General features: G+C 44.9%; 1 protein-coding gene across 2 annotated transcripts in view; it reads left to right on the top strand.

Annotated features, from left to right (window-relative positions):
* The first annotated feature begins 595 nt into the window (after nucleotides 1-595).
* Nucleotides 596-26,760, top strand: part of OS9 (OS9 endoplasmic reticulum lectin) — a 37,143-nt gene continuing 10,978 nt past the window's right edge. The window contains exons 1-11 of one of the 2 annotated variants that reach the window (XM_069970335.1): nucleotides 596-891; nucleotides 7,083-7,259; nucleotides 11,094-11,157; nucleotides 12,104-12,180; nucleotides 13,904-14,002; nucleotides 14,229-14,430; nucleotides 15,556-15,705; nucleotides 19,343-19,467; nucleotides 20,176-20,221; nucleotides 21,233-21,321; nucleotides 25,001-25,219. In XM_069970335.1, the coding sequence (XP_069826436.1) occupies nucleotides 739-891; nucleotides 7,083-7,259; nucleotides 11,094-11,157; nucleotides 12,104-12,180; nucleotides 13,904-14,002; nucleotides 14,229-14,430; nucleotides 15,556-15,705; nucleotides 19,343-19,467; nucleotides 20,176-20,221; nucleotides 21,233-21,321; nucleotides 25,001-25,219 (1,401 nt within the window). In that variant the 5' untranslated portion in view covers nucleotides 596-738. The remainder of the gene's footprint in view (nucleotides 892-7,082; nucleotides 7,260-11,093; nucleotides 11,158-12,103; nucleotides 12,181-13,903; nucleotides 14,003-14,228; nucleotides 14,431-15,555; nucleotides 15,706-19,342; nucleotides 19,468-20,175; nucleotides 20,222-21,232; nucleotides 21,322-25,000; nucleotides 25,220-26,760) is intronic. The other variant, XM_069970334.1, reaches the window with a different exon arrangement.

The raw sequence follows: 26,760 nt of genomic DNA, 5'->3' as shown, positions 1-26,760 counted from the left end.
TCCGCCCACAGAATTAACATGTCCACCTCAGCATTGAATGGAGTCTATGGGACTGGGGGAGATTCAATCGGAATCGCACGGGGACGAGCGGTGGAATCCGTAGTGGAGAGCTGCGAGGCATCCCACTGATACACTGACGCAGGCAGAGTTCCGCCTGTGTGAACACACCCCTGTAATGTTGCCTTAGCAGGAATGCCACAGATGGGGGACACAACAGCAGCGGGTGTGCAGCCACTAGAGGGCGTAACACAATGCCGCCTACTGCTATGGAGCAACTGACACAGTTGTAAACCTCCATAATAGGAAACGTTTCCTTCCTCTGATTTCCCATCATTTGAATTACCGCCGAGCGTCTCTAGAATCCCATCAGGCACGGCCCTTCCCGCCGCTTCCTACTGGTTCAGGTCATCACTGACTCCAGCCTATCAGCGCCTTAGTCTTGGAGAGCCAAAACAAGCCCACGCCGGCTTACCTCCAGCCAATCAGGAGTGACAGAGTGGAGTGATTGACAGCTCGCTCCACCAGTGCGCGCACAGCGTCATGCGCGTGCTCTCTACATGGTTAGAACCTGGTTGCAGGAAATCTTCCGCGACAGGTTAACCGTGAAAGACAGTAGTATCTAGCCAATAGGAGCCGCGCCTGTCACCATTCTAACCAATCAGCTTGAGGCAGATAGCAAATGGGCGGGATCCGGGAGTTGAGAGGAAGGTGCATGGTCGTGTACGAGGTGGAGTGAAGATGGCGGTGTCCGGGGCTTGTGCGGCTGTTTGTGGCGCTTTGTGGTTGATGTTGGGAGTGACATCGGCTTCTATGGGATTCCTGAACCTGGAGGAGCTGACCGAGATGAAGTATGGCATAGAGATCCTGTCTGAGCCGGTGATTAGAGGCCAGGTAATGGAGGCAGCAGCAGCTGTCACCTGACTAAGAGGGATGGGGGCCGCACCTGACTAAGAGGGATGGGGGCCTCAGGTGTCACCTGACTGAGAGGGATGGGGGCCTCAGCTGTCACCTGACTGAGAGGGATGGGGGCCTCAGCTGTCACCTGACTGAGAGGGATGGGGGCCGCAGCTGTCACCTGACTGAGAGGGATGGGGGCCGCAGCTGTCACCTGACTGAGAGGGATGGGGGCCGCAGCTGTCACCTGACTGAGAGGGATGGGGGCCTCAGCTGTCACCTGACTGAGAGGGATGGGGGCCGCAGGTGTCACCTGACTAAGAGGGATGGGGGCCGCAGCTGTCACCTGACTGAGAGGGATGGGGGCCTCAGCTGTCACCTGACTGAGAGGGATGGGGGCCTCAGCTGTCACCTGACTGAGAGGGATGGGGGCCGCAGCTGTCACCTGACTGAGAGGGATGGGGGCCGCAGCTGTCACCTGACTGCGAGGGATGGGGGCCGCAGCTGTCACCTGACTGAGAGGGATGGGGGCCGCAGCTGTCACCTGACTGAGAGGGATGGGGGCCGCAGCTGTCACCTGACTGAGAGGGATGGGGGCCGCAGGTGTCACCTGACTGAGAGGGATGGGGGCCGCAGCTGTCACCTGACTGAGAGGGATGGGGGCGCACCTGACTGAGAGGGATGGGGGCGCACCTGACTGAGAGGGATGTTGGCCGCACCTGACTGAGAGGGATGTTGGCCGCACCTGACTGAGAGGGATGGGGGCCGCACCTGACTGAGAGGGATGGGGGCCTCAGCTGTCACCTGACTGAGAGGGATGGGGGCCGCAGGTGTCACCTGACTGAGAGGGATGTTGGCCGCACCTGACTGAGAGGGATGGGGGCAGCTGTCACCTGACTGAGAGGGATGGGGGCCGCACCTGACTGAGAGGGATGGGGGCAGCTGTCACCTGACTGAGAGGGATGGGGGCCGCAGGTGTCACCTGACTGAGAGGGATGGGGGCCTCAGCTGTCACCTGACTGAGAGGGATGGGGGCGCACCTGACTGAGAGGGATGGGGGCCGCACCTGACTGAGAGGGATGGGGGCCGCACCTGACTGAGAGGGATGGGGGCCGCAGGTGTCACCTGACTGAGAGGGATGGGGGCCGCACCTGACTGAGAGGGATGGGGGCCGCACCTGACTGAGAGGGATGGGGGCCGCAGGTGTCACCTGACTGAGAGGGATGGGGGCCGCAGGTGTCACCTGACTGAGAGGGATGGGGGCCGCAGGTGTCACCTGACTGAGAGGGATGGGGGCCTCAGCTGTCACCTGACTGAGAGGGATGGGGGCCTCAGCTGTCACCTGACTGAGAGGGATGGGGGCCTCAGCTGTCACCTGACTGAGAGGGATGGGGGCTGCAGGCATCACAGTGCCCGCCAGGGTGAGAACACAGAGCACACTGCCAGCAGGAGGACATATGGTACCAGGGTGACCCGTCAGCATCACAGTGCCCGCCAGGGTGAGAACACAGAGCACACTGCCAGCAGGAGGACATATGGTACCAGGGTGACCCGTCAGCATCACAGTGCCCGCCAGGGTGAGAACACAGAGCACACTGCCAGCAGGAGGACATATGGTACCAGGGTGACCCGTCAGCATCACAGTGCCCGCCAGGGTGTGACACTAACTACAGGTTATAGGAAAAAAATTTCAATTTTCTTGGTTAATTCTAATAAACTCTACAGGATATCTGTGAGGGTCTACAGCTCAGATAAATTACTTAAAGGGGTTTTCACAGTATAGGGGACTAGTAAGAGATTGGGGTCCGCCCTCCATGCCGCCTGGCACACTCGGGATCTCCCTGCGGCTCCTTTGTTTTGAATACAGCCGTGGGTTGTCATGTGACCCGCAGCTCTATTCATCCTCTATGGAGCCGCCGGAGTAAGGTGGAGTTTCCAAAATAGGATGTAACAGAGGTGTGTACGTTTTGGCACCTCAGCTTCTTTACACGCCCTGTGGGAAAAGACCCCTAATAAAAGGAACGCCACCAAATCCACGAGGCATCTTTCTATAAATGTAGAATTGGTGTTATTATTGTGGAGGAGAGACTTCCTCTTACTGCCTCTTATGTTATAGAAAAAAACTGCATTTTGCTAAATAAAATTAGAAATTTAGAAATGTCCCCCGCACTTTGCTGTAAAGCAGGATGGTGCGATACATGAACTTCTGACATGTGGTCCCAAAGCAGATAGTATTGGGAGTCCTGACCACACCAACATGTTAAAGGTTTATATAAATGACAGTATCATTCTAAACCTGTTGACAGCTCCCTATAGCACACAAGGCACTGAGGATGAAGGGACGTTTCTAACCTTCATCCTTGCCGCCATTTTTGTGATATTAGCAGTCAGGAGATGTTTTGGTGTACCCATCTGCCATGGCTGGCCTGCTCAGCTGGGATTTATTAGACGGGGCAGACGGGATGGATGGTTAGTTCCCCCCAAGTGCACCAGAACGACTATGCTTTCTTTATTTAGGATTAGAAAACCATAAGTGCTTTCTTCCAGAAACAGCACCTCCTCTGTCCACGGATTTGGTTGTGTCCTTAAGGGGTTAATTCTGTCCCTTTGTGTCACCCCTAATTCAGCTACAGTAAGTATCCATTTACACAGAAAGATTATCTGACACAATATCTGCCGAAGCTTTGAAGCCAAAGCCATGAACAGACTATAAACAGAGATCAGGTTATGCAGGAAAGCCTGAGATTTCTCCTCTTTTCCAATCAATTCCTGGCTTTGGCTTTAAATCTTTGGCAGATAATCTGTCAGATAATCTTTCTGTGTAAATGGACCCTAAAATGGTGGCATTGATGTGACAGGAATGTATAGGTTAGTTGGATGCTTCCTTTTAGAAATTCAGCAGTGTTATACGTTATAGCAGGAATTAGTAATTCCATGGCATAGTATTAATGCTCTAGTCTTCTGAACTTCTAAATGGTATAAAATAAAGTTGTGGCACAAAATTCAACTTGTCCCAAACACTGGTACCCATGTTGTGCTAGAGTCACTGGCTGTGTACCTGAATATGGGGATCTGTACTATTGTGTGTCAGTATGAGGGGAATCGCTACCTAACATTTCCATAGGGCAACCTGTGGCTCTCCAGCTGTAGCAGAACTACAACTCCCAGTATGCCCAGGCAGCCAGCGTGGGAGCTGTAGTTCTGCAACAAGTTGTGCACCACTACCTTAGGGAATGGTTCTGTTTCCTAAAGTGCTGAAAGTGCATCCTCATTTAGATTGAATACGATGTATAGGAGTGGATAGTTTACTTATAGATTACTATCCCATATACATGGGACCATATCCATCCATGTGTTACATCCTATAGGATATCCGGTTTATGTTCTCGTTACAGGTCTTCAGCTTTCTCTAGTTTCTGATCCTTTTATATATCACGGTCTCTATAAAGAAAATAAATAGTGTGCGGTGGTTAGGGGAAAACAGATGTAGAGCTATGGTTTCAATTCCCTCCTTTGTGCTGGTGAAATGTCCTCGTGTGCTGTGATAAAATGGCTGAACGGTGCCTGGTATTTGCTTTATTGTACAATCCGCCAAGCAGACACATGACCGATCGATCTTTACTCTTCAGTATACAGAGCAATCCTCTACTTCAGGGATGGACAGATGATTGTAGGTTTAGCCATATTTTAGTAGTCTGTAAAGATAAAAATAAGCATGGTTATTGGGACCATCTCCTGCAACATGACAGAAGATCCATCTAAGGTGACTAGAAGACAAATTGTGAGGGTGTTCCCTGTATGCAGTGGTTATTACCTACCTAAGATGGTCCAAGGATGGGCGGCCAGAGACCACAAGGGGATGATGGGTGCCAGGTCAGGATGTACCGAGAGGAGGAGACAGGGAAGTCCAGTCTACAGAGACACCACCTCACAAGTTACAGGAAGTACAGGCTCGTCTGGGGTTAGTCCCCCCCCCAAAGGGATCAGGCTGTTGTAAAAATAATATAAGCAATACTTATCTCCTCTGGTCTGACATTGTTGGGCACCCACTGCTCTGCACTTTCTAGTGACTTATTGACATGTAGGGAATAGTTGCTCAGCTAAACACTGGCTGTGACGTCACTGCTGCCAGCACGTCAACCGATAAGCAGTATGGAGCGCAAGGGACCGGGCCACTTTCTGTTGCCAAGTACACAGGACATCTCTCGCAGACTCGTGATATTTAACCCCTTAAGGACGGGGCCCATTTTCGTTTTTGCGTTTTCGGTTTTTCCTCCTTGTGTTTAAAAGGCCATAGCACTTGCATTTTTCCACCTAGAAACCCGCATGAGCCCTTATTTTTTGCGTCACTAATTGTACTTTGCAATGACAGGCTGAATTTTTGCATTTGGTACACTACGAAACCAGAAAAAAATTCAAAGTGTGGTGAAATTGAAAAAAAAAAAACGCATTTCTTTTATTTGGGGGAACTGTGTTTTTACGCCATTCGCCCTGGGGTAAAACTGACTTGTTATGAATGTTCCACAAGTCGTTACGATTAAAACGATATATAACATGTATAACTTATAGTGTATCTGATGGCCTATAAAAAATTCAAACCATTGTTAACAAATATATGTTCCTTAAAATCGCTCCATTTCCAGGCTTATAGCGCTTTTATTCTTGGGTCTATGGGGCTGTGTCAGGTGTCATTTTTTGCGCCATGATGTGTTCTTTCTATCGGTACCTTGATTGCGCATATACGACTTTTTGATCGCTTTTTATTACATTTTTTTCTGGATTTGATGCAACCAAAAATGCGCAATTTCACACTTTGGGATTTTTTTGCGCTGACGCCATTTACCGTGCGAGATCAGGAATGTGATTAATTAATAGTTCGGGCGATTACGCACGTGGCGATACCAAACATGTTTATTTATTTATTTGTTTACTTTTATTTAAAACCTGGGAAAAGGGGGGTGATTCAGACTTTTTTTTTAGGGGACGGGGCTTTTTTTTACACATATACTAGAAGCCCCCCTGGGGGACTTCTAGTATATATACTTTGATCTCTTATTGAGATCTCTGCAGCATAGATATGCTGCAGAGATCAATGAGATAGGCACTCGTTTACTTCCGGCTGCTGCAGCCGGAAGTAAATGAGTGCCGAGTCGGGGACGGCGCCATCTTGGACGAGTCCCCGACCGGCATCAGTAACGGAGATCGCTCCTCAAGGACAACGTCCCGGAGGAGCGATCTCCCCCACTAGACACCAGGGAACGGTTGCCTCCGGTAATCGGAGGCAGCTGTCAACTTTGACAGCTGCCTCCGATTAGCTAATAGTAGCGGTCCCGGGCTACACGCGGCACCCTGGACCGCGGCGCTTCAAAGCGGGGTCGCCGCGTGGCCCCGCTTTTAAGTGCTAATGAGGACATATGACGTACGGGTACGTCATATGTTCTTAAGAGGTTAAAGTGTCACTGTCCGTTAAAATTTTTATTGCATAAATCAATAGTCCAGGCGATTTTAAGAAACTTTGTAATTGGGTTTATTAGCCGAAAAATGAATTTGTATCATGAAAAAGCAGTTTGAAGCTCTCCCCCGTCTTTATGGTTTTCCTATGGAGAGAAAAAGTAAAAGCAGCAAAACAGGACAACAAAGAGTTAATTTACATTCACATCCTGGGCTCTCTCCTTTGACAGTCACCAGGGACCTATCTAACCTCTAATTAGGGCTCTGAATAGCTCCCCTGCTGAGCAATTCTTTGTTCTCAGCTCTCTGCTGCCTGCTAATCTCACTCCTTCCTCCTCCCCCCTCCCCTCTTCATAGACCAGACAGATCCGACTGATAAAAAAACTGTCGAGATTTCCTGATTCTGAGGAGTGGATGACAGAAAGGAGAGGAGGAGGGGCTGACCTGGGAAAAGGCTTTTTACTGCAGATAATGGCTGATTTGGCTAATAAACCCAATTACAAAGTTTCTTAAAATCGCTTGGACTATTGATTTCTGCAAAAAAAAAAAAAAATTTTAACGACAGTGACACTTTAAGGCTTTTATAGTTCAAAGTTAATTTGGCTGAGATGGGGTTACAGAATACTAGCAAGTGGTTTTAATGACATGTCATTTTTTTTAACTTTTAAGGTGTATGTGAGCAGAAGTTATAAAAAATATACTTATGTATAGTTTTACTTTCATTTTATGTCTTGCAGAGCAAAGCTGGCAACATTGTTACAATCGCTTCCAAGTACAAGCAGAACTATGAGTGTAAGCTTCCTGCGGTGGCTGTGCAATTTCACCAGGAGAAGGAAGACGACCCCCAGACCTACTCGGGACTTGGAATATCAGAACTTCTGAAACCCATGGAAGCGGCACCATGTCTGACAAAGGTGTAGTTTACTGTACAGCACTTCAGGGCCATGTAGTATTGTGCTTTTATGTGTGTCATTTGCACTTCTCACGTCCATCTTTAACCTTTAATCATGTACTATTAAAGTGGTATTTCCATGTGGACATGAATGACACATCCAAAGAATATGCCATACATGTCCTGTAGATTTGGCTCCCACCTCAGGGGCCTGGCACAATGAATGAATGGAAGTAGTTACTCCTTTTCTTTGTGTAGTGGTGGTGCCTGGTTATTGTGGCGCAGATGCAGATGAAGTGGCTGGCAGCTGTGCAGCACAATGACAGAGCCAAGGCTTCTGGACGTTTATTGTGTAGGTGCCGGGGTTCAGCTCGCCTGAACAGTTGACTGTCTCTTACCTCTAAGACATTAAAGGACAAATGCCATGAAAAACTTTTTCCCAGTAATTGAAGCACATTACAAAGTTATATAACTCTGTAATATGCTTCAATCACCTATCTGCCTCCCTTCCCTGTCTTTTCCCCCCTCCACCCCCCACCAGGAAGTGTCCTGACTCACACAGACCTGATTACTGTCGTCACCGTCACCAAGCTCTTCTCTCAGCTCCTTCTCCTGTTACACTAGCCTCCCCCTTCCCCTGCCTTGTCAGGTGACAGGCTTGCTCAGCTCCCATTGGCTGAACAACTGCAAGCCATCACTTGTCACATCTCACTTGCTTATCTTCCCTCAGACTGACTCCGGCACATAGGCAGCTCCCCCCTCCCCTCATCCCCTCTCTCCTGCTGCCTTGGACTCAGTGAAGGAGTCATGTCACTAGAGAAGATAAGCTGAGAAAGCAGAGTCACCTGACAAGGAGGGGGAGGGGGAGGCTGGTGTAACAGGACCTAGAGCAGCCCTCCTGCTGATGACTCATCCTCACAAGAAGGAGCTGCCTGGTGACGGTGACGACAGTAATCAGGTCTGTGTGAGTCAGGACACTTCCTGGTGGGGGGTGGAAAAGACAGGGAAGGGAGGCAGATAGGTGATTGAAGCATATTACAGAGTTATATAACTTTGTAATGTGCTTCAATTACTGGGAAAAAGTTTTTCATGGCACTTGTCCTTTAATGGCCTATCCTATGGATACAAATGTCTTATAGACTGGGACTAACCCCAGACGAGCCTGTACTTCCTGTAACTTGTGAGGTGGTGTCTCTGTAGACTGGACTTCCCTGTCTCCTCCTCTCGGTACATCCTGACCTGGCACCCATCATCCCGTTGTGGTCGCTGGCCGCATTCAAGAGTACCTGTCATCAAAAATATCTTTTGACATGTCATCAGGCATGTAAAAAGTTATTGATCTACACTACTCCTCGACCGTATCTCTGTATCTGCCAAATTCAACAATGTAAGTCTCTGAGATTACATTTTTGGAATTAGTGGCTGGCCGGGGAGTGGATCGCTGTCTCAGCAGTGATGCCCGCTGTGATCAATAACTTTTGATGTGCCTGATGACATGTCAATTTATTTTTTAATCACAGTGACTCTTTAAATGGCCACCTTGGCTATTTTTCACTCTCTAACCAGCAGCTGTTGTAGGGCCCTCGGGATAGGTGCAAGTCCTACATCTGCCACACAGGGGCGTAACTAGAAATGGCTGGGCCCCATAGCAAACTTTTAATTGGGGCCCCCCCCTCAACCGACCACTACGCCGTCAACACACCCAGCTCTACACAGGGTCTGTACTACATATAAATTACAGTGCAAATGTATTTAGTGACTCACAGGGGGGACTTCTCCTCAGATTGGAGTTCTTCCCTTTTTATCTTCCTCTCCATCTGCCCAGGGCCATTATGAGAACTTCTCCGAGCCACGAATCCACAGAATCTGCCAGACAGATATATTAGTCTCCTCACTCTGGCACCATCCTCATCTCTATACACACTGCACATCTGTATTGGCCCTTTTAAGCCCTCTTTCAGTGGGTAGCCCTGGCTCCTTATAGATAGTCCCTTGTTCAGTCTTCCACATTGATGGCCCAGTGTGCATCTACTATAGTAGAGAGCCCCTCTGTGTTTATAGTAGATGACAACCTCTGTGCATCCTATACCAGGGGTAGGGAACCTCGGCTCTCCAGCTGTTGCAAAACTACAACTCCCATCATGTGTAGACAGTCAAAGCTAAAGCTGTAGTTTTTAAACAGCTGGAGAGCCAAGGTTCCCTATCCCTGCCCTGTAGTATATGGCCCCCTCTGTGTAGTCCCCTTATAGATGACCCCTCTGTTTAGTCCACTAAAGTAGATACCCCCCCCTCTGCGCATGCCCTATTATATACATCCCGCAGTGCAGTTACCCTTGTAGATGCCTCCTCTGTGACGTCCTCCTTATAGATTGCCCCCTGTGTTGTTCCCCTTACAAATGGCCCCCAGTGTTGTCCCTCCTCCATAGGCAGCGCCCAGTGTTGTTCCCCTTACAAATGGCCCCCAGTGTTGTCCCTCCCCCATAGGCAACCCCCAGTGTTGTGCCTCCCCCATAGGCAACCCCCAGTGTTGTGCCTCCCCCATAGGCAGCGCCCGGTGTTGTGCCTCCCCCATAGGCAGCGCCCGGTGTTGTCCCTCCCCCATAGGCAGCGCCCGGTGTTGTCCCTCCCCCATAGGCAGCGCCCGGTGTTGTCCCTCCCCCATAGGTAGCGCCCGATGTTGTCCCTCCCCCATAGGCAGCGCCCGGTGTTGTCCCTCCCCCCATAGGCAGCGCCCGGTGTTGTCCCTCCCCCATAGGCAGCGCCCGGTGTTGTCCCTCCCCCCATAGGCAGCGCCCGGTGTTGTCCCTCCCCCCCATAGGCAGCGCCCGGTGTTGTCCCTCCCCCCATAGGCAGCGCCCGGTGTTGTCCCTCCCCCCATAGGCAGCGCCCGGTGTTGTCCCTCCCCCCATAGGCAGCGCCCGGTGTTGTCCCTCCCCCCATAGGCAGCGCCCGGTGTTGTCCCTCCCCCCATAGGCAGCGCCCGGTGTTGTCCCTCCCCCCATAGGCAGCGCCCGGTGTTGTCCCTCCCCCCATAGGCAGCGCCCGGTGTTGTCCCTCCCCCCATAGGCAGCGCCCGGTGTTGTCCCTCCCCCCATAGGCAGCCCCCAGTGCTGTGCCTCCCATATATATGCAGCCCCCAGTGCTGTGCCTCCCATATATATGCAGCCCCCAGTGCTGTGCCTCCCCCGTATGTGTGTGTGTATATATATATATATATATATATATATACAGCCCCTAGTGCTGTGCATCCCCCCATATATATATACAGCCCCCAGTGTTCCCCTCTGATAAAAATAAAAAAGCTCACAACTCACCTAACCACACGATCCCCCGTCGGTTGCAGGTCTCTTCTTCTCTCTTCATCTGCACCCGACAAATCAGCAGCTTCCAGGCGAAGTCCCGGGCAGCGCCACCGCTGAGCTCAGTGTGCGCCGCGGCGGCTGGGACTTCCGGTACAGGGTGTGCATCACTTCCTGTACCGGAAGTCCCAGCCGCCGCGACGCACTGTGACCTCAGTGATGTTGCTGCCCGGGACTTCGCCTGGAAGCTGCTGATCTGTCGGGGGCGGGGGCAACACTCTTGTGATCGCAAGCAAAATGCTGCTTGCGGTCACAAGAGTGATTGACAGGGCGGGAAGCCTTTGGCTTCTCGCGCTGTCAATCAGAACACTGAACACCCGGGAGGCCTGGGAGGCCACCGGGTGTTGTAGGCAGTAAGCCCCCCGATGCTAGGGCCCCCGTAGCAGCCACTACGGCGGTAGTTCCGCCCCTGCTGCCAGATGTCTGTCATATTCTCTAGATATGCCATAAATGTCCAGAAGGCAGTACCCATTTAAATGTAATACTTTGTTTTTCAGACCAAAGACTGGTGGACCTATGAGTTTTGCTATGGAAAGCACATCCAGCAGTACCATATTGAAGGTATGTTTAGTGAGACACGTTGTTTAATATAATTATCAGGAAGAATTCTTCTTGTGGCTGCATTACCGAACTTCAAGTGTATGTAGTATATTCTAGTGATGCTAATCCCTGCTCAGTTATTATGTGTTTGTAAGGTAGCTCACCTGTAAGAGGTAAGTTTGTGTCTGAATATATAATATTTTTAATGTCCCTGTAATTAGGGAAATAAAAGGAGTATCTCCTTGTAAACCTTCATATTAAAATTCCTTATGTCTATAGTGTTCCAAATGATGCCAGAAATCTGCTGACTGATTCACAACCACATACGGTATACGATGTATGGATAAATTGACACACAAAGAAATGCATGTGCCTAATTTCGGAGCCATTTTCACTATGTATATACATATTTGAATAAAACAAGAATAACAAGGAAAAGCAAGATAACTGTTTTGTGGCAAGCAATTAATATTATAGCATATTAGATTGATGTTCTAATTGCACCCAATAGTGTGCGCAGATATACTACTATTACATGATTCACAACCACATGCTGGGTCTCCTATCCTGGAGCCGGACTTGGATTAAAATTTAAGTAATCAGCTTTAGTCCCAGTGATCATGTGATCCCCTTACAGACCCTGATCAGCTCTGCAATGCTTGTAAATAAGGCTAACGTGCCAGCTCCAAATATATTGGGAGATTTCCAACTTCTGGACATATTTATCAAAGCATGTAAAATGTACACTTGTGTAAACTGCCCACAGTAACCAATCACAGCTCAGCCTTCAGTTCTGGTAACATAAAAGAGTTGCTGTGGGCAGTTTATATCAGTGTATATTTTACACCCTTTCATAAATCTGGGCCATGGTATATTCCATGGTGTAGGTGGTAACTTACTGATTATTAATTGGCTGATGAGCATTGACAGTGATAGTGTACTAATAAATAGCTTTATTTTTTTTAAGAATCTGAGGTGAAGGGAGATATTCTGTATCTCGGATACTATCAATCTGAATTTGATTGGAACAATGAAACAGCAAAGGTGAGTTATCTTTATCCATGATGAAGCCATATATTTACAGTGGTACCTTGGTTTAAGAGTAACTTGGTTTAAGAGCTCAGTTTTTCAAAATCGTGACTTGGTTTAATAGCATTGTTTTGGTTTAATAGCTCCCTGTACTGGGTGGGAGCGGGACTGGGGAAGGGGCATGGTCTGCATAGCGGGGTCTACAGCACTGTACTCAGACCCAGAAAGTCTACCTCGCCTTCCAAATCATAGCAGATCCACTTCAGGCTGGGGCTTGCATCAGGGGACAGGACTGTGGAGGTTATCTCTCCATAGCTGTAACCCGTCTCTCCCCAGACAGAGAGTGCTGCATGTATGTGCCCACATCTGCCCTGCTCATCCCTCCATGCTCCCCGCAGTCTCTCAGTCCTGTCCATGCTGAACGCACCCTCTTCTCCATTGCTGTCATGTGACCACACAGACCTCTGACAGCAGCCCTGCTTCTCTATTCTAGCCTGTTGTACTACGCTACTGCATTATGGGGATCTGCAGCTCCATCCTGTATATACAAACTGCTTCTGTTTTTCCAGGTTTATGCACTTACTATACATTATACACCACATGCTGATTGCTATACTGTACAGTAACTTATAATATCACATATTTAGCTGTTTATAAATGTTTGTTTCATCTGTTCTACATGTTATTCAGAATATAAAATCATTATTTTTGGGGTGCTGGAACCAATTGTTTGCATTTCAACGATTTCTTATGGGAAAATTTGCTTTGAGTTAAGAGTGGATTTGGATTACAAGCACGATCCCAGAACCAATTATGCTCGTAATCCAAGGCAACGCTGTATTTTCTTTGTGAATTTACTGGGGAATGTACAGAATTAACCCCTTAACACCCTATACATTTCAGTAATGGCAGCATTAAAGGGGCTGTCCTATCGGCCAAAATTCAACTTTGCATCGCTGCATCCCAGCACGTGGGGAGCAAGGAAGGTACATAGTGGTGCTGAGCTGATTCCGATTGGTAGCACTGCCTTCCCTACTGAGGTTACACAAATCTCCAGGGACAATCCAAGCTGAGTTTAGTGGCAAAGAGGAAGTAAAACTATACTTACCGCTCCCAAGGATCACGGCATCCTGAGTGAATCACAGCTCGGCTATTGCTCTCAGAGAGGAGAGTGCTGGTCGGGAACCTAGGCTACAATATGGTAAGATAAGGAGGCTAAGCTTTAACTGAAAGCAATTTTGCTAATGCAAAGCATCTGCAAAATTGTTTTCTTTTACATACTCTATTACCTTACAAAAGTTTAGGTGGTGGAAATTCCTCTTTAGGATGTTTTTTGGAGCGTTGTGTGACTGTCAACTGCTCACAGCTTCTGGCAGTATTGTCAGTGAGTGGCATCGGATGTAAAGTAAAAAACCCTAAGTGGAACTTAAAAAAAAAAAACTACACATAATTGGTATCACAATACGGCACTGACACTGCATTTTGGGAATATGGAATTGTTTAAAAAATAAAAATAAAAATAAATGCAAAACATGTACATTTTTTTGTAGTATTTTAGCTCTAATTAGTTAAAGGTGAAGTTTCTGAGTGGGGCAGAACATGGTGGCGACAAATGTTGTTTACACACAACAATGAATAGTCTTTTAGGATCATCAAAGTATGTTGTAGATACTGAGGAGACTAATGTGTATAATAAATGTTCTATCACTCTGCTGACATGCGTTTTTCTTCCGTTAAGGCATCAAAACATCACAGACTAAAACGTTACCACAGCCAGATGTATGTGAACGGCTCCAAATGTGATCTGAATGGCAAGCTCCGAGAAACGGAAGTTAGAGTAAGAATATGACTTGGGTTATGTTTGGTTCCCTTCAGCTCATAGATAGCTGTCATTTGTTTTATCTCGCGATTGCCTTACTATATCTACAGCTCTGAGCGTGATCTAGAACTGACAGATTGCCTTTCGTTTCAGTTCTGTATAGTCATATAGATTGATGTTACCTAGTTTAGTTTAATAGTCATTCAGATTTATCAAAAATAATCTATTCCTGTGGTCATTTTAGTTTGTGTGTGAAGAAAGCTCAGGAGATTATATTGCTCGTGTGGATGAACCTCAGTCTTGTTCTTATGTGCTCACCATTCACACCACTCGTATCTGCAATCATCCGTTCCTGCGCCCTCCATCCACCGGCACACCGCAGCCTATACGATGTCATCCTGCATTAAGCCCGGAGCAGTATGTAGAGTATGTAAAAGCACAAGTGTGTAAGTATAGCAGAGATTTTCACATTTAAGGTTACATCTGTATTCATATTTTGTGCGATATTGGCCAAGACAAGGATTGTGTGCTCAGTTACACATTGCGAATGATGGTGTCATCGGCACCTTGAGTCAGTATTAATCTACAGAAGGTGAACGCTCTCAAAAACTGTAATAAGATGATAACACTTTGGGTGTATCTATATGCTCTTTATAAAACATCAATCACTACCCCCCTGTTTATAAACCCCTCACCCCCGACCTGCATGTTTATCATCTAGTGAGATTCTGATGTACTGTCTTCATTATTATGGAGAAGTTTTGAACATGTTCAAAAGGAGGAGCATATGACCGCTGGGTCTGACAGTCATGCAGATACACAGCTCTTTATAACCACTGTTGAAACCAAAAAAAAAAATGCCTATGAAGGAGGTCAGGGGTTCCTAAAGTCCAACACATTCGAACTCTGTGATCCCACAGAAAGGAGAAAATGTTGTTTTATTCACCACATCCGTGACTGTATTTTTCAGTCATGACCTGTGGTAAGTGACAATGGCACACTTCCTCCTGCCACTAAGGCTTCTTTGACAGCCAGGGTGCAGGATTTTTCCTGCGGAGCACTCAGGAGACCAGTATCAGAACAGGGCCTGACAGGTTCTCTTTAACATAGTGACACGTGGTTAAAAGGGTATTCACTTGGGAATCCCCCTCTGGCCTTGTTGTGGTCACCAGAGCTGGTCAAGAAACCAAAAACAGACAAATGGACACTTTTATGTAGCTTATACAATTCTTATAGAAGTCAATGGCTATAGTGTAAACACTGTAGCACCACGATCAGCACTGTAACTTGGGAGGTATGATGCTTCACTGTTTGTGCAGTCCTAGTAACGTGAATGGAAGTTGTGCAAATGGCCAACCACCTCCAGCAGCTGCTACCAGGCTGGAGGGGGCCCAGGCACTCAATTCAAGAATTGGACCCACTATGCAAATTTCAAATGGAAATTATTCACTATACATTTATACTACCTGCCAGTGTAGTAATTTCAGACATTATAGCATAGAGACAACCACTTGTGTTTTCTATCCAGTTAAAAGTTTTATCATTGATATTGGTGATGATTTCCTTTATAGCTGACACAAAGCGAATAGTGGAGGAACTTTCTGAAGAACTGAAGACCCTTGATCTTAAAACAATGGCACCCAAAAGTGCAGGTTCCTTAGATCAAGGAAAACCTTTAAAGATTACAGAAACCAAAGAGGAGCATCAGCAAGTGGAGACTGGTAAGTGGGGGCTCCATGGACAAACAGATCTCTACCAGGAATCACTATAAAACTTGCCATAATATTTGCAGTGAAATTGATTTAATCTTTGGTCATCTTGACATCTGGCCATACACATTAGATTGCAGACTGGTCTGGATGTTACCAAAGACTGCCAACACTCACTTTGTTTATGGGGTTTGCCAACATTTACCAAGTGAGTGTTGGCAGTCTTTTGTAACATCCAGACCAGTCTGCAATCTAATGTGTACAGGGAGCCCCCAGAATGAAAGATGGGAAGAATCAGGTATGTTTGCATATTCATGAGGAGCCTTTCCCAAGTGGTTTTCAGGATATAACAATTACATGGGGTGGACATACATCAATAAAAAAAGTAATTGTTCCAAATTTCCCAGATAGAGCCAACACTAACATTGCAAGCTAACTATATACAGGTTCAGACTCTAGACCATATAAATCATGATATTTAATAAATAAAAGCATTTAGGGTACAAACCCACTTGACGTATTTGCTGCGTGAATCAGTCTTAAAAATAAGCAGGCAAAACGCAGGTTGGCTTTATACAATTGTTCTGTGTTAAAATACGCAACTGCGTATTTTTGAAGCGTGAAGCTACATGCGTTTTTCGCACAGGTTGTTAACAACTGATGCTTTGCTAACAACAAGCTTCACGCTTCAAAAATACGCAATTGCGTATTTTAACGCAGAACAATCGTATAAAGCCAACCTGCGTTTTGCCTGCTTATTTTTAAGACTGATTCACGCAGCAAATACGTCAAGTGGGTTTGTACCCTTAAAGGGATTCTGCCACTTCATTATGGGGCCCAAAACCACCAGCATGCCTGGAGTTTAGTGTCCCTGTCGGTATGAAGTCTGCCTAATCCTGCAGTCTCGGGGCCCTACTTCACGAAACGATTATCAGCCGTACTTTGCTGGTTACCGGCCGTTCCATAGCTCCAAGTTGTAAGGCAACGATCAACCGACATGCACAATGTCAATGCCCCGCTCTCTTTTATGGGCCACCCGGATGATCTAAAGATTGTCTGGGCAGTTGCTCTTTTCTTCGCCGCTCCTCCTCGCTTGATGTCTGTGCGTGTAAGGCTGGGTTCACACTGCATTTTTGCAATCCATTTTTTTGCAGAAAAGACTGATGCATTTGTGTGCATCCGCTTTTTCTATTGACTTCCATTATAAAAAACTGATCAAAACGGATCTTTTTTTTGTTTTGTTTTAAGGGACACAAAAATTAGGTTGACTACTTTTTTGTGTATGTTAAAAAAAAAAAAAAAAAAAAAACGGATCCGTTTTGATCCATGTGTTTTTATTTTTATTTTTTTATGGAAGTCGATGCGAAAACATGCACACAAATGCATCCGTTTTTGCAGCCTAATAGCACAGACAGTAAGCTCGGAACAAGGTGAGCGCTGGCTTTCTCCTTCTCCTGTAGATCGGGCCGTGTAACACAGCACTAGGGCACAGTGAAGCGAGTTGTGCTGTTCACGGCTGTCTGCATCAGTTAAATAGATCGAAAGAAAAGTAAGATTGTAGGATCAGGCAAACTTCATAAAGGCAGTTACTAATAACATAATAATTGTAATCTTTTTTTGTATCCCACTCTACTTCTTTAGAGCATATTTTGCTGGTTTACAATATACATACCTTTTTAGGTATCAAAAGATTAGTAATTTACTTTTATTTAAAAAGCTCAAGTCTTCCAGTACTACTTTTGTCTTGCAGGAAGTGGTGTATTCTTTCCAGTCTAACATGGTGCTCTCTGCTGCCACCTCTGTCCGTGACGGGAACTGTCTAGAGCAGTAGAGGTTTTCTTTTTCAATATATTTTATTTAATATTTTTTATAGAATTTTGCAAACACTACTGCTCTGAACAGTTCATGACATGGACAGAGGTGGCAGCAGAGAGCACTGTGTCAGACTGGAAAGAATACACCATTACCTGTAGGACATACAGCAGTTAATAAGTACTGGAAGACTTGAGATTTTTAAATAGAAAGTTAAACAGTTGTGTAATTTTCTTCTGACACAAGTTCATTGGGGGGGGAAAAAAAAATCTGTCGGGGTACCCCTTTAAATCAAGTGCAGCTTTTACTTTAGGTTTGTGATGTTGTGATTTTGTTACCTAGAAACATCTAGAAGATAGTCTATTCCAGGGGCTACAATAAGACAAAAGCTATCTAAAATGATTACTTGTATTTTTACAGCAGAACAGCACAAATTCCATCTACCTCTGTAATGTCCTCACTAATAATTCCCCCTGGACCTCCATAGAGTAATATTGTCACTAGTACCCCTATACAGTAATGTCCCTGATGGTTATAATGCCCCCAAAGAGAGGCTTTTCTCATCTATAGTCCACCTACTAAATGGCATCTTGACTGTCCAGTCTGGAGGGTGGGCTAATAAGAGCTGCTGACGCCCCAAGCGGCCAAGCAGAGGCCATATTTGGAGGGCTAGATCAAGTTTTTTGACAAAACAATAGCATCTTGTTAATTATAAAGAAATTCTTATTATAGAAGGGTAGTGACAGATTCCCATAAATATATCAACTAGATTTTTATTTTACTGATTTAGAGAATGTGTATTTTTTTTTTTCTTTCTGATCTGTTTCTATTTACTGAGTTTATTTGTATAGTAGTATTGGTGTAGCCAATGGAAACTACAATATATCAATATTATTTTATAATGTAGATAGTAAAATAGAAATTGAGGGAAAAAAATATGCCAAAAATAATATGGTTAACATAAAAACAAGAAGTCGTTAGATTTCTCTCATCTTGTGCTAAGAAAATAGCGTGGAAAAGCAATGATGTTCCAGCATTAAATAGATGAATACAGGTCAACAAATATGCCCCTGTGTACCAAATTCTTTTGGACAATCGCAAAAATTCCCAAAAATGTGGATGTGCTGGCTCATGCTAGGCGTCACAACTGTAATTAGTTTTTCTCCTGTTTGGGTTGGGGGGGGGGGGTGCTGGTGTTAATGCTGTGTATGCATGCTTGTGTTATCCTTGTGTTATGCTGTGCCTGCCTCGCCAGTTGGTTCACATTGTTCATTGGGTTGGATGGACTTTGCATTGACCGCACTCCCAGGTTCCAGTCCCTGTTCGCTTATCATTGGACTCTCTAATGAGATGTCAATAATGGGCAGCGCTCATTATTGCGTGGGTGGATGCTATGCTATGTACTGTAATGTTTCTTAAAAATATTTTTTTTAAAAGTCTGAGTTCACACTACAACAACAGAGTCTGAAATTACAAGAAAAGTAGCTGCATGTACCAATTTTTTTTTGTCCTGTGAAATAACAGCAAAAAAAGAAAACCTGACTGACCCTATTAAAGTCATTCAGGGTTTTGTGCACCATTTATGTGTGTTGGTGCAGCGTCTTGTTCTGTTCCATTTTCAGTGTCAAACGGTGACTACGCCTGAGACCCTAAAAAGAACTCCTGTTGCAGTGTGAACTGCATATACCAATCGCAGGCTGACTTTCTTTGTACCAAAGCTGAGAGCTGATCTGTGGTTAGTTACTATGGGTATTGTACATACTTGAATGTGCATTATATTCTGATAGCATTCTGACTTGTAGCTGAGATTTCAGAGTGCAAATTATGTTATTTTCAGGATCTGAATCCCCTGAAACTGAAGAAGAAAATGCTGTAAATCTAGAGCAGGAAGAGGCTGATTTCTGGAATAAAATTGTCCAACAACAAGGCGTGGAAGCCCAGACTCCAGATGGTAATCCTATGGTAAGCCTCTGCTAGCTGCAGTGTGCTCTTCAATATTTCTTTTCTTGCATGGTTTGTGCTCAATGTTTTGTCAGGTGAGATATATAGTATATTTACAGGGGATTTAGCTCACTGTCTTATAGTAAGACACTACAGCTAGCAGTACCCAGCATATACACACCTAGGCTAATTCAGTACTGTAGAGAGGGTTAAAAGCTGTGGCTGGTGCACAATCCCTTATACCAATCTCAATAGTAATCCAAGCAAAGAAAAAACATATTGGGGGAGATTTATCAAACATGGTGTAAAGTGAAACTGGCTCAGTTGCCCCTAGCAACCAATCAGATTCCACCTTTCATTCCTCTAAGACTCTTTGGAAAATGAAAGGTGGAATCTGATTGGTTGCTAGGGGCAAGTGAGCCAGTTTCACTTTACACCATGTTTGATAAATCTCCCCCATTGAGTTCATCAAAATATTTTATACAAAGTAAATTCAATATAATAAATTGGGTATAATCCTGAAATTGCACAGCAAGCACATTGAGTACTATCTTATAATGATCCCTCATCATGTCACATTTCAGGAGACACCTGAGTGTTATGTTATGTTGCTCTTGCAAGATCCACATCAATAAATAGACAACATTCAACTAAATACTGAATTTGTGTATTGTGATGATTATTAGAAATAGATTTTATATTGTAATTTGTTTGTAAATCTTTTCCTAGGAAGGAACATTCCCTAGTCTCAGAGCTCCAGATGGACGAACAGAAGGTACAAGCTTGTTTAGACTCCATTCCCCCATGCTACTTTTCATGCATGCTCTTACCACTGAAAACTTCTTGTTGTGTGTAGTGTTTCCTTGTAAGATCAGTGATACATCGGGCATGTTTACTGTACATTTTTTCCTAACATTAGTGAAAATGGTCACATGCAGTGCAAATACTATGGATTTTCCATTGTGGAAATCAGTAGTAATTTTGCCCTTAAATTCACAGCAGAAAATCCACACCAAGTTGTGCAGAATTTGGTGTGAATAACACTTTGTGGCTCCAAAAGCATCAAACTTGTGTTGCAGAGGGATTGAAACACAACTACTGTGCTGTGTGCGTCAAAAAGAACCGTAAAATGCACCTTAACATGGCTTAAAACATGATGCTGTGTATCAAAATTTTACTGCATTACCTTTACCTTTTTGGTGTATACTAAAAGACCTTTTTCGCAGGCCGATTATCGGCCAGGAGCGTTTCTGGAAACAAGGACAGGGAAAACGCCCGATCCTCGGCTAATCGGGTCTTTAGAGCAGGCTTTCAAATTCATTACCAATAATAATAATTCTTATTGAATGGCCCTGCCATTTTCTAAGCTTGAACCGCTGACACCTATTGACCCTAACGGACTGCTTTCTATTGAAGCAATACTGTATACACCAACCAACACCCCCCCCCCCCCCCCCCAACTGCTCATACCATCTGTTTTTTGACAGTAAGGGCCTTATTACACGGAGCGATAATCGGACCTATTATCGCTCTGTGTAATAGAGACAGCAATCAGCTGATGAAACGATCATCGGGTGATTGTTGGTTTTGACCTAAAATAGTCGGTTACCTGGCCTTGGTTTTTCCCTTGTCATTACATTGACTTATAGGGCCACTTAATATGGTGGTTTCCTTACAGGAGCCCTGGAGGGATATCTGGCTAGTCCTGTGTTTCGAGACTCTTTGAGGCTCCACAGGCTCTTCTTTTGCAGCTACACAATTTTAACAAATCTTTTCTGTTTTTTAGGTTCACCAAGACACCTTCGCTATAAAATAATCCGGAATCCAGAAGACCTAGTAAAGTTTATTGCAGACCTAAAGAAAACTGGAAAAAAGGTACTGGAAGCCATACTAGATTCTGCTTTAGTTAGCTTTATAGTGCACTTTGTATGCCGTTGTATCAGCTATTGTGAAGCTAAGCCATTAGCTTCAATAAAGCTTCCTGAATACATAAGCAAAAATATTTAAAGGGAACCAATCACCGGAAAAACACATATAGAGCTTTTGAAATGTGCTGTTAGAGCACACAGCACACTTGCCACACGTGTTTTCATAGCCTCCGTGCCTTCCCCGTGTAAGCCACAAAGTAACTTTATAAAACTGGCGCCCTGTATGCTAATTACCTGAGGTAGTCACCTAGGCGGTGTTCGGCTAGCAGGTAGTCACGGTCCCCTGGGCGTTCTACCGCTGTAATCACGCCCCTCTGGGCGTGATTCAAATGGCCGAGTAGCTGTGACATTCTGATGCCGGACGCCGCCGCACATGCGCAGTGCAGCCGCTTCCATTCCGGCGGTACTGCGCCTGTGCAGAATAGCCTCGAATAGCCTGTTAGCCGGAGTTCGAGGCTATTCTGCACAGGCGCAGTCCAACCAGAATGGAAGCGGCTGCACTGCGCATGTGCGGCGGCGTCCGGCATCAGTACGTAAGCGCGCCGACGTTGGGCACGGCGCGCTCCCGAGTGACGCCACAGCCACTCTGCCATTTGAATCACGCCCAGAGGGGCGTGATTACAGCGGAAGAACGCCCACGGGACCGTGACTACCTGCTAGCCAAACACCGCCCAAGTGACTACCTCAGGTAATTAGCATACAGGGCGCCAGTTTTATAAAGTTACTTTGCGGCTTACATGGGGAAGGCACGGAGGCTATGGAAACACGTGTGGCAAGTGTGCTGTGTGCTCTAACAGCACATTTCAAAAACGCTATATGCTTTTTTTCCAGTGATTGGTTCCCTTTAATAGTCCAGGTTTTAGTATTGTAGTATTTGGTCAGTATTGTAACCAAGACACAATAAAATCTGCAAATCTTTATATTTTCTCTGTTTGCTCTACTCCTGGTTTTGGCTATGAATACTGATCAAAATACTATGTGTGACCCCAGTCTTTAAAGTAGATTGTCTCCCTCTCCCTGAGTCTGCACATGTCGTATGCAGATGCTACATTAAACATGGTAAAATCCAAAATGAAATCTATGAGACTGAAATTTTTAAGGCCCTTTTACACGGGCCAATCTGGAGGAGCAAGCTAGAGCCGACTTTTCAGATCGGCACCTGCTGCCTGCGCTATTAGACGTGGGTAAGGGAGGGGGAAATTGGGAGCCCGTAAGACAGACGTGTCAAACTCAGGCCCTCCAGCTGTCTTAAAACTACTATTCCCATCATGCCTGGACAGCCAAAGCTAAAGCTTTGGCTGTCCAGGCATGATGGGAGTTGTAGTTTTAAGACAGCTGGAGGGCCTGAGTTTGACATCCCTGCCGTAAGTGATAGTGGCGTTTTGCTGCCACCACTCCTATTGCACGGAGCGATGGCTAGCAGACTGTCGTTATCGTTGTAATTTTTTTTTTCAACATGTTGAAAGACACTGTCGACTTGTTGCCGTAACAGCCGATAATCACTAGGTGTAATGGGGCCTTTACTCTTAAATTGTACCTGTCATTTCAGAAGTTATATATATATATATATATATATATATATATATATATATATATATATATATATATATATATATATATATATATAATTACCTGCATTGTTTTAAACATAGAGGATTGTTGGCAGAAAAAGACCACTTGGTCCATCTAGTCTGCCCTTTTAGTATTTCCTTCCCTTCTTATTATCTTGGGATAGATATATGTTTATCCCAGGCAGGTTTACATTCAGTTGTTGTAGATTTACCAACCACATCCGCTGGAAGTTTGTTCCAAGCATCTACTACTCTTTCAGTAAAGTAATATTTTCTCACGTTGCTTCTGATCTTTCCTCCAACTCACCTCTCACTGTGTCCCATTGTTCTTGTGTTCATTTTTTTTTTAATTAAAAACACTTCCCTCTTTTTTAGTCTTTAAACTTAAGGTTTCAATCATGTCCCCCCTCTTTCCTGTTTCCTCCAGACTATACAAATTTAGTCTTTCCCGATAGCTTTTTTACTTCAGATCATCCACAATTTTTGTAGACCGTCTTTTCACCCTTTCTATTTTATCATTTTCTTTTTATAGGTGAGGTCTTCAGAACAGTCAGTGTTCCAGATGTTTTCCTAGTTTTTTTTTTATATTAACCCTTCAGACTAGTGACAAGATGATTTTAATGCTCACTGCTGAGTGTCCTACATGTTGCACATTTTTTTCTTATTTGCTAAATTTCAAAGGGCAGAACAAAAGCTAGGCTGTTTGCCAGTAGTACACCTACATAGACTTCCTTTTTCCTTACTTTTCTGGCCAGTCACCACACATACTCCTCTCCGGTATGTCATGATATAGTGCTGGAGAAAATGCCATGGGCTGAAGAGGCTGAACTGTACAGCATGTAGAGGGAGAAGAGTTTTTTGATGCACTGAGTTTGAAAGGTGCACTGTGAACAGAAAGGGAAAAAAACACTACAGAAAGGAAGGGGTTACAGTAGGCACTGAGATTTTACTTTTGCTGTTGATAAGCTAAAGGGAGGGGGATTGAATTTGCAGCTTTATATCGGCCTCTGGCCCCATTAGGGCTCACAATCTATATTCCCTTATCTGTGTGTTTTTGGAGTGCGGGTGGAATCTGATTCACAAAGTTGACTTGAAGGGGTTTTGTCATCTGCTGAGAATTCAGCTGTGCATTGCTGTGTCTCTCACTGAGCTTACACATCTCCAGGGACAAACCAAGCCCTAGAGATGAGTGTAAGCTCAGTGGGAGAGTGAGGGAGGGAAAGTATATACTTAGTATTCCAGAGGATCTTGGCCAGCGCTATCAGACATGTGAGCGGGGGGTTAGGAACTTAGGGCCCTATTCCACCGGACAATTATCGTTTAGATTATTGTTAAATCGTTCGAATCTAAAAGATAATTGTTCGGTTGAAATGCAGTTAACGGTTAACGACCAAACGAGAAATCGTTGATCGCTTTATAAGACCTGGACCTATTTTTATCGTTGCTTGTTCACAAAACGTTCGCATTGAATAAGACATCGTTCGGTCGTTAGCAATAGATACGAACGCAATAGCGAAGAAAAAACTATCGCAATTACGATCATAAGTAACGATTACCTGTGGAATAGGGCCCTTAGGCAACAAGTGGGGAACTCTACAGCGACACAAAGGGGCATTACCACAAAAGAAACAATTTTGCGAGTTCAAATGTTTTGCATTCCCCCATCACCTAAGAAAAGTTTAGGTGATGGGATTACCAAGGTGCCAATTAGTATGAGCGATGCTCTGCAATGCTGTAGAAAGAAGAGAAACTAGAGGGGAGGCAATTTGGAGGCAGGAACATGTCAAACACTGCTGGCAGCATAACCTGCAGTCTGGCAAGATGTGGGTGATGGGAAACAGGATATGTGTTAAACTTAGAAACAAGAATCTAAAGTTTCTAAGTATTTTAATCAACTATTAAAGACTTGAAAGATGATTCATTTACACCTCTTCTCTCTGTTCTCGACTTAGCCAGTACACTTTGTTCCTGCTATCTTCTGGGTTCTAGGTTAATGTTTCTACTGTATGAACATTTTACATTGCCATTGCATTTAGAGCCTTAATATTATTGCAGGATGATAAAAGTGAAGCTGAGAGTAAAGAATTGCAAAGTGAAGACAATCCAAACCCAGCGTCTGAGATCCGAGATCCCGAGGATGAAGATGAGCAGGCCCTCATGCGGGAGTTTGAGAAGGAGCTGGAAAGTATTCTGCTTCCTAAGTCTGATGTTTCCCAGATAAAGGAAAATGTGAAAGCAGAAATGGAGAAGGAGTTAGATAACATTATTGATGAGGTGAGCAACAAACTGAAAAGAGATGTAGAGCTGAAGGTGCCCACTTACTGTCTGCCATTAAGCAGATCTGTTACTATCTTCTAAGGGCAAAGTGCCCAGACTACTATTAGCCAATATGGCACAAAAAAAAAATCCTTTAACCGGTTAATGGTGGCTGACTGCAGTTCAGGTACATAACAAGCCATGAGTTACTGTGAAGAAGACTTCTCCATGTTGTTACATGCATAGCTGTTCCTCCAAAGGGGATATACAGGCTTACAAAAACATGGCCACTTCCCGCCAGAAACAGCACCACTCTCTTTTAGTTGGTTTGGTTTTTGCAGGTCGGTTCCACTGGATAATCCCTTTACGTTGCAAAGAATAGAATGGAGAGAGTCACACACACATGCACGGCTGTGATTACATATCACCAGGGTCCTCCCATTGGACTAATCCCAAACTGGTGGTCCTCCAGATCCTGCAATATGACAACTTCCAGCATATCCTAACAGTTGTAGTTTTACTACAGGTGGAGAGTCATTTATTCAGGAACAATGTGCTATAGCATCTACGTTGGAGGCAGGCTTACTACTTGAGGCTTTACATGACCACAAGACGGCCCTGTTGGATATAATTTTGAGCTTGGGTGATGATCTCGCATATATGATGAACATAATTGACCTTGCCTGATTGTTTTTGTAAATGCAGCCTTATAATGACTACTGTAGAAGACCCACAACTACGCATTATATTCTGACCTAGTCCAGATATCTTATTTGTGTCCCTATGCGTTCAGATTTTTGAGTATTTTGTTATGGGAGGACACACATTTTATGGAATCAGGGTTTTTTGTTTTAGGCTCTTTTATAACTTGATGTCATGTCGATGTTTGTTTGTGTTATTTTGTATGCTATAGTCTGCAGTTTTTAGTGTAGTAGTAATTTACCATATGCTTTCTGAAAGTCACTTTTTACATGGCAAAAATTCTTTAGAACCTTCAGGATAGCATACACATTCATGGTTATGATTCTAAACTGGAGCCAATCATCAGAGCTCTTTTAGTAGAAAATAAATGTGGTATGTATAGGGCACATATACTTACTATTCCACTTGCAGCTCCCCCTCCTCTCCCAAGTATGTAAAACCTTTCATGCTGCCCCCCAGTTCAAAGGAGGCTTAAAGTATTGCACCTGGAATATTGAGCTGGGTATCATTTGAAAGCCAAGATTCTGGACTGTAATATAGAATATGTGTTTGATTTTAGAGCATGGGTTTCCAAACTGCAGCCCTCCAGCTGTTGCAAAACCACAATTCCCATAATGCCCGGACAGCTAAAGCTTTGGATTTGGCTGTCCAGGCATGATGGGAAATGTAGTATTGCAACAACTGGAGGGCCACAGTTTGAAACCCATGTTCTAAGGTGTCATTCATCAGTACTGGTAAATGCCTTTAAGTCCACGCAACATGAGAGCAGTATACATATTGATTAGTAGGGATAGGTACCAACAAATCAAAGCACTGTAGGACTCTTGCTAGCTTTCTCTTGTTGGTTACAGATGACT

This window comes from Dendropsophus ebraccatus, chromosome 5 (genome assembly GCF_027789765.1).
Source record: "Dendropsophus ebraccatus isolate aDenEbr1 chromosome 5, aDenEbr1.pat, whole genome shotgun sequence".
NCBI classification, from domain to species: domain Eukaryota; kingdom Metazoa; phylum Chordata; class Amphibia; order Anura; family Hylidae; genus Dendropsophus; species Dendropsophus ebraccatus.
The sequence above is the reverse complement of the archived record's forward strand: the minus strand, read 5'-3'. Positions and strand labels throughout refer to the sequence as shown.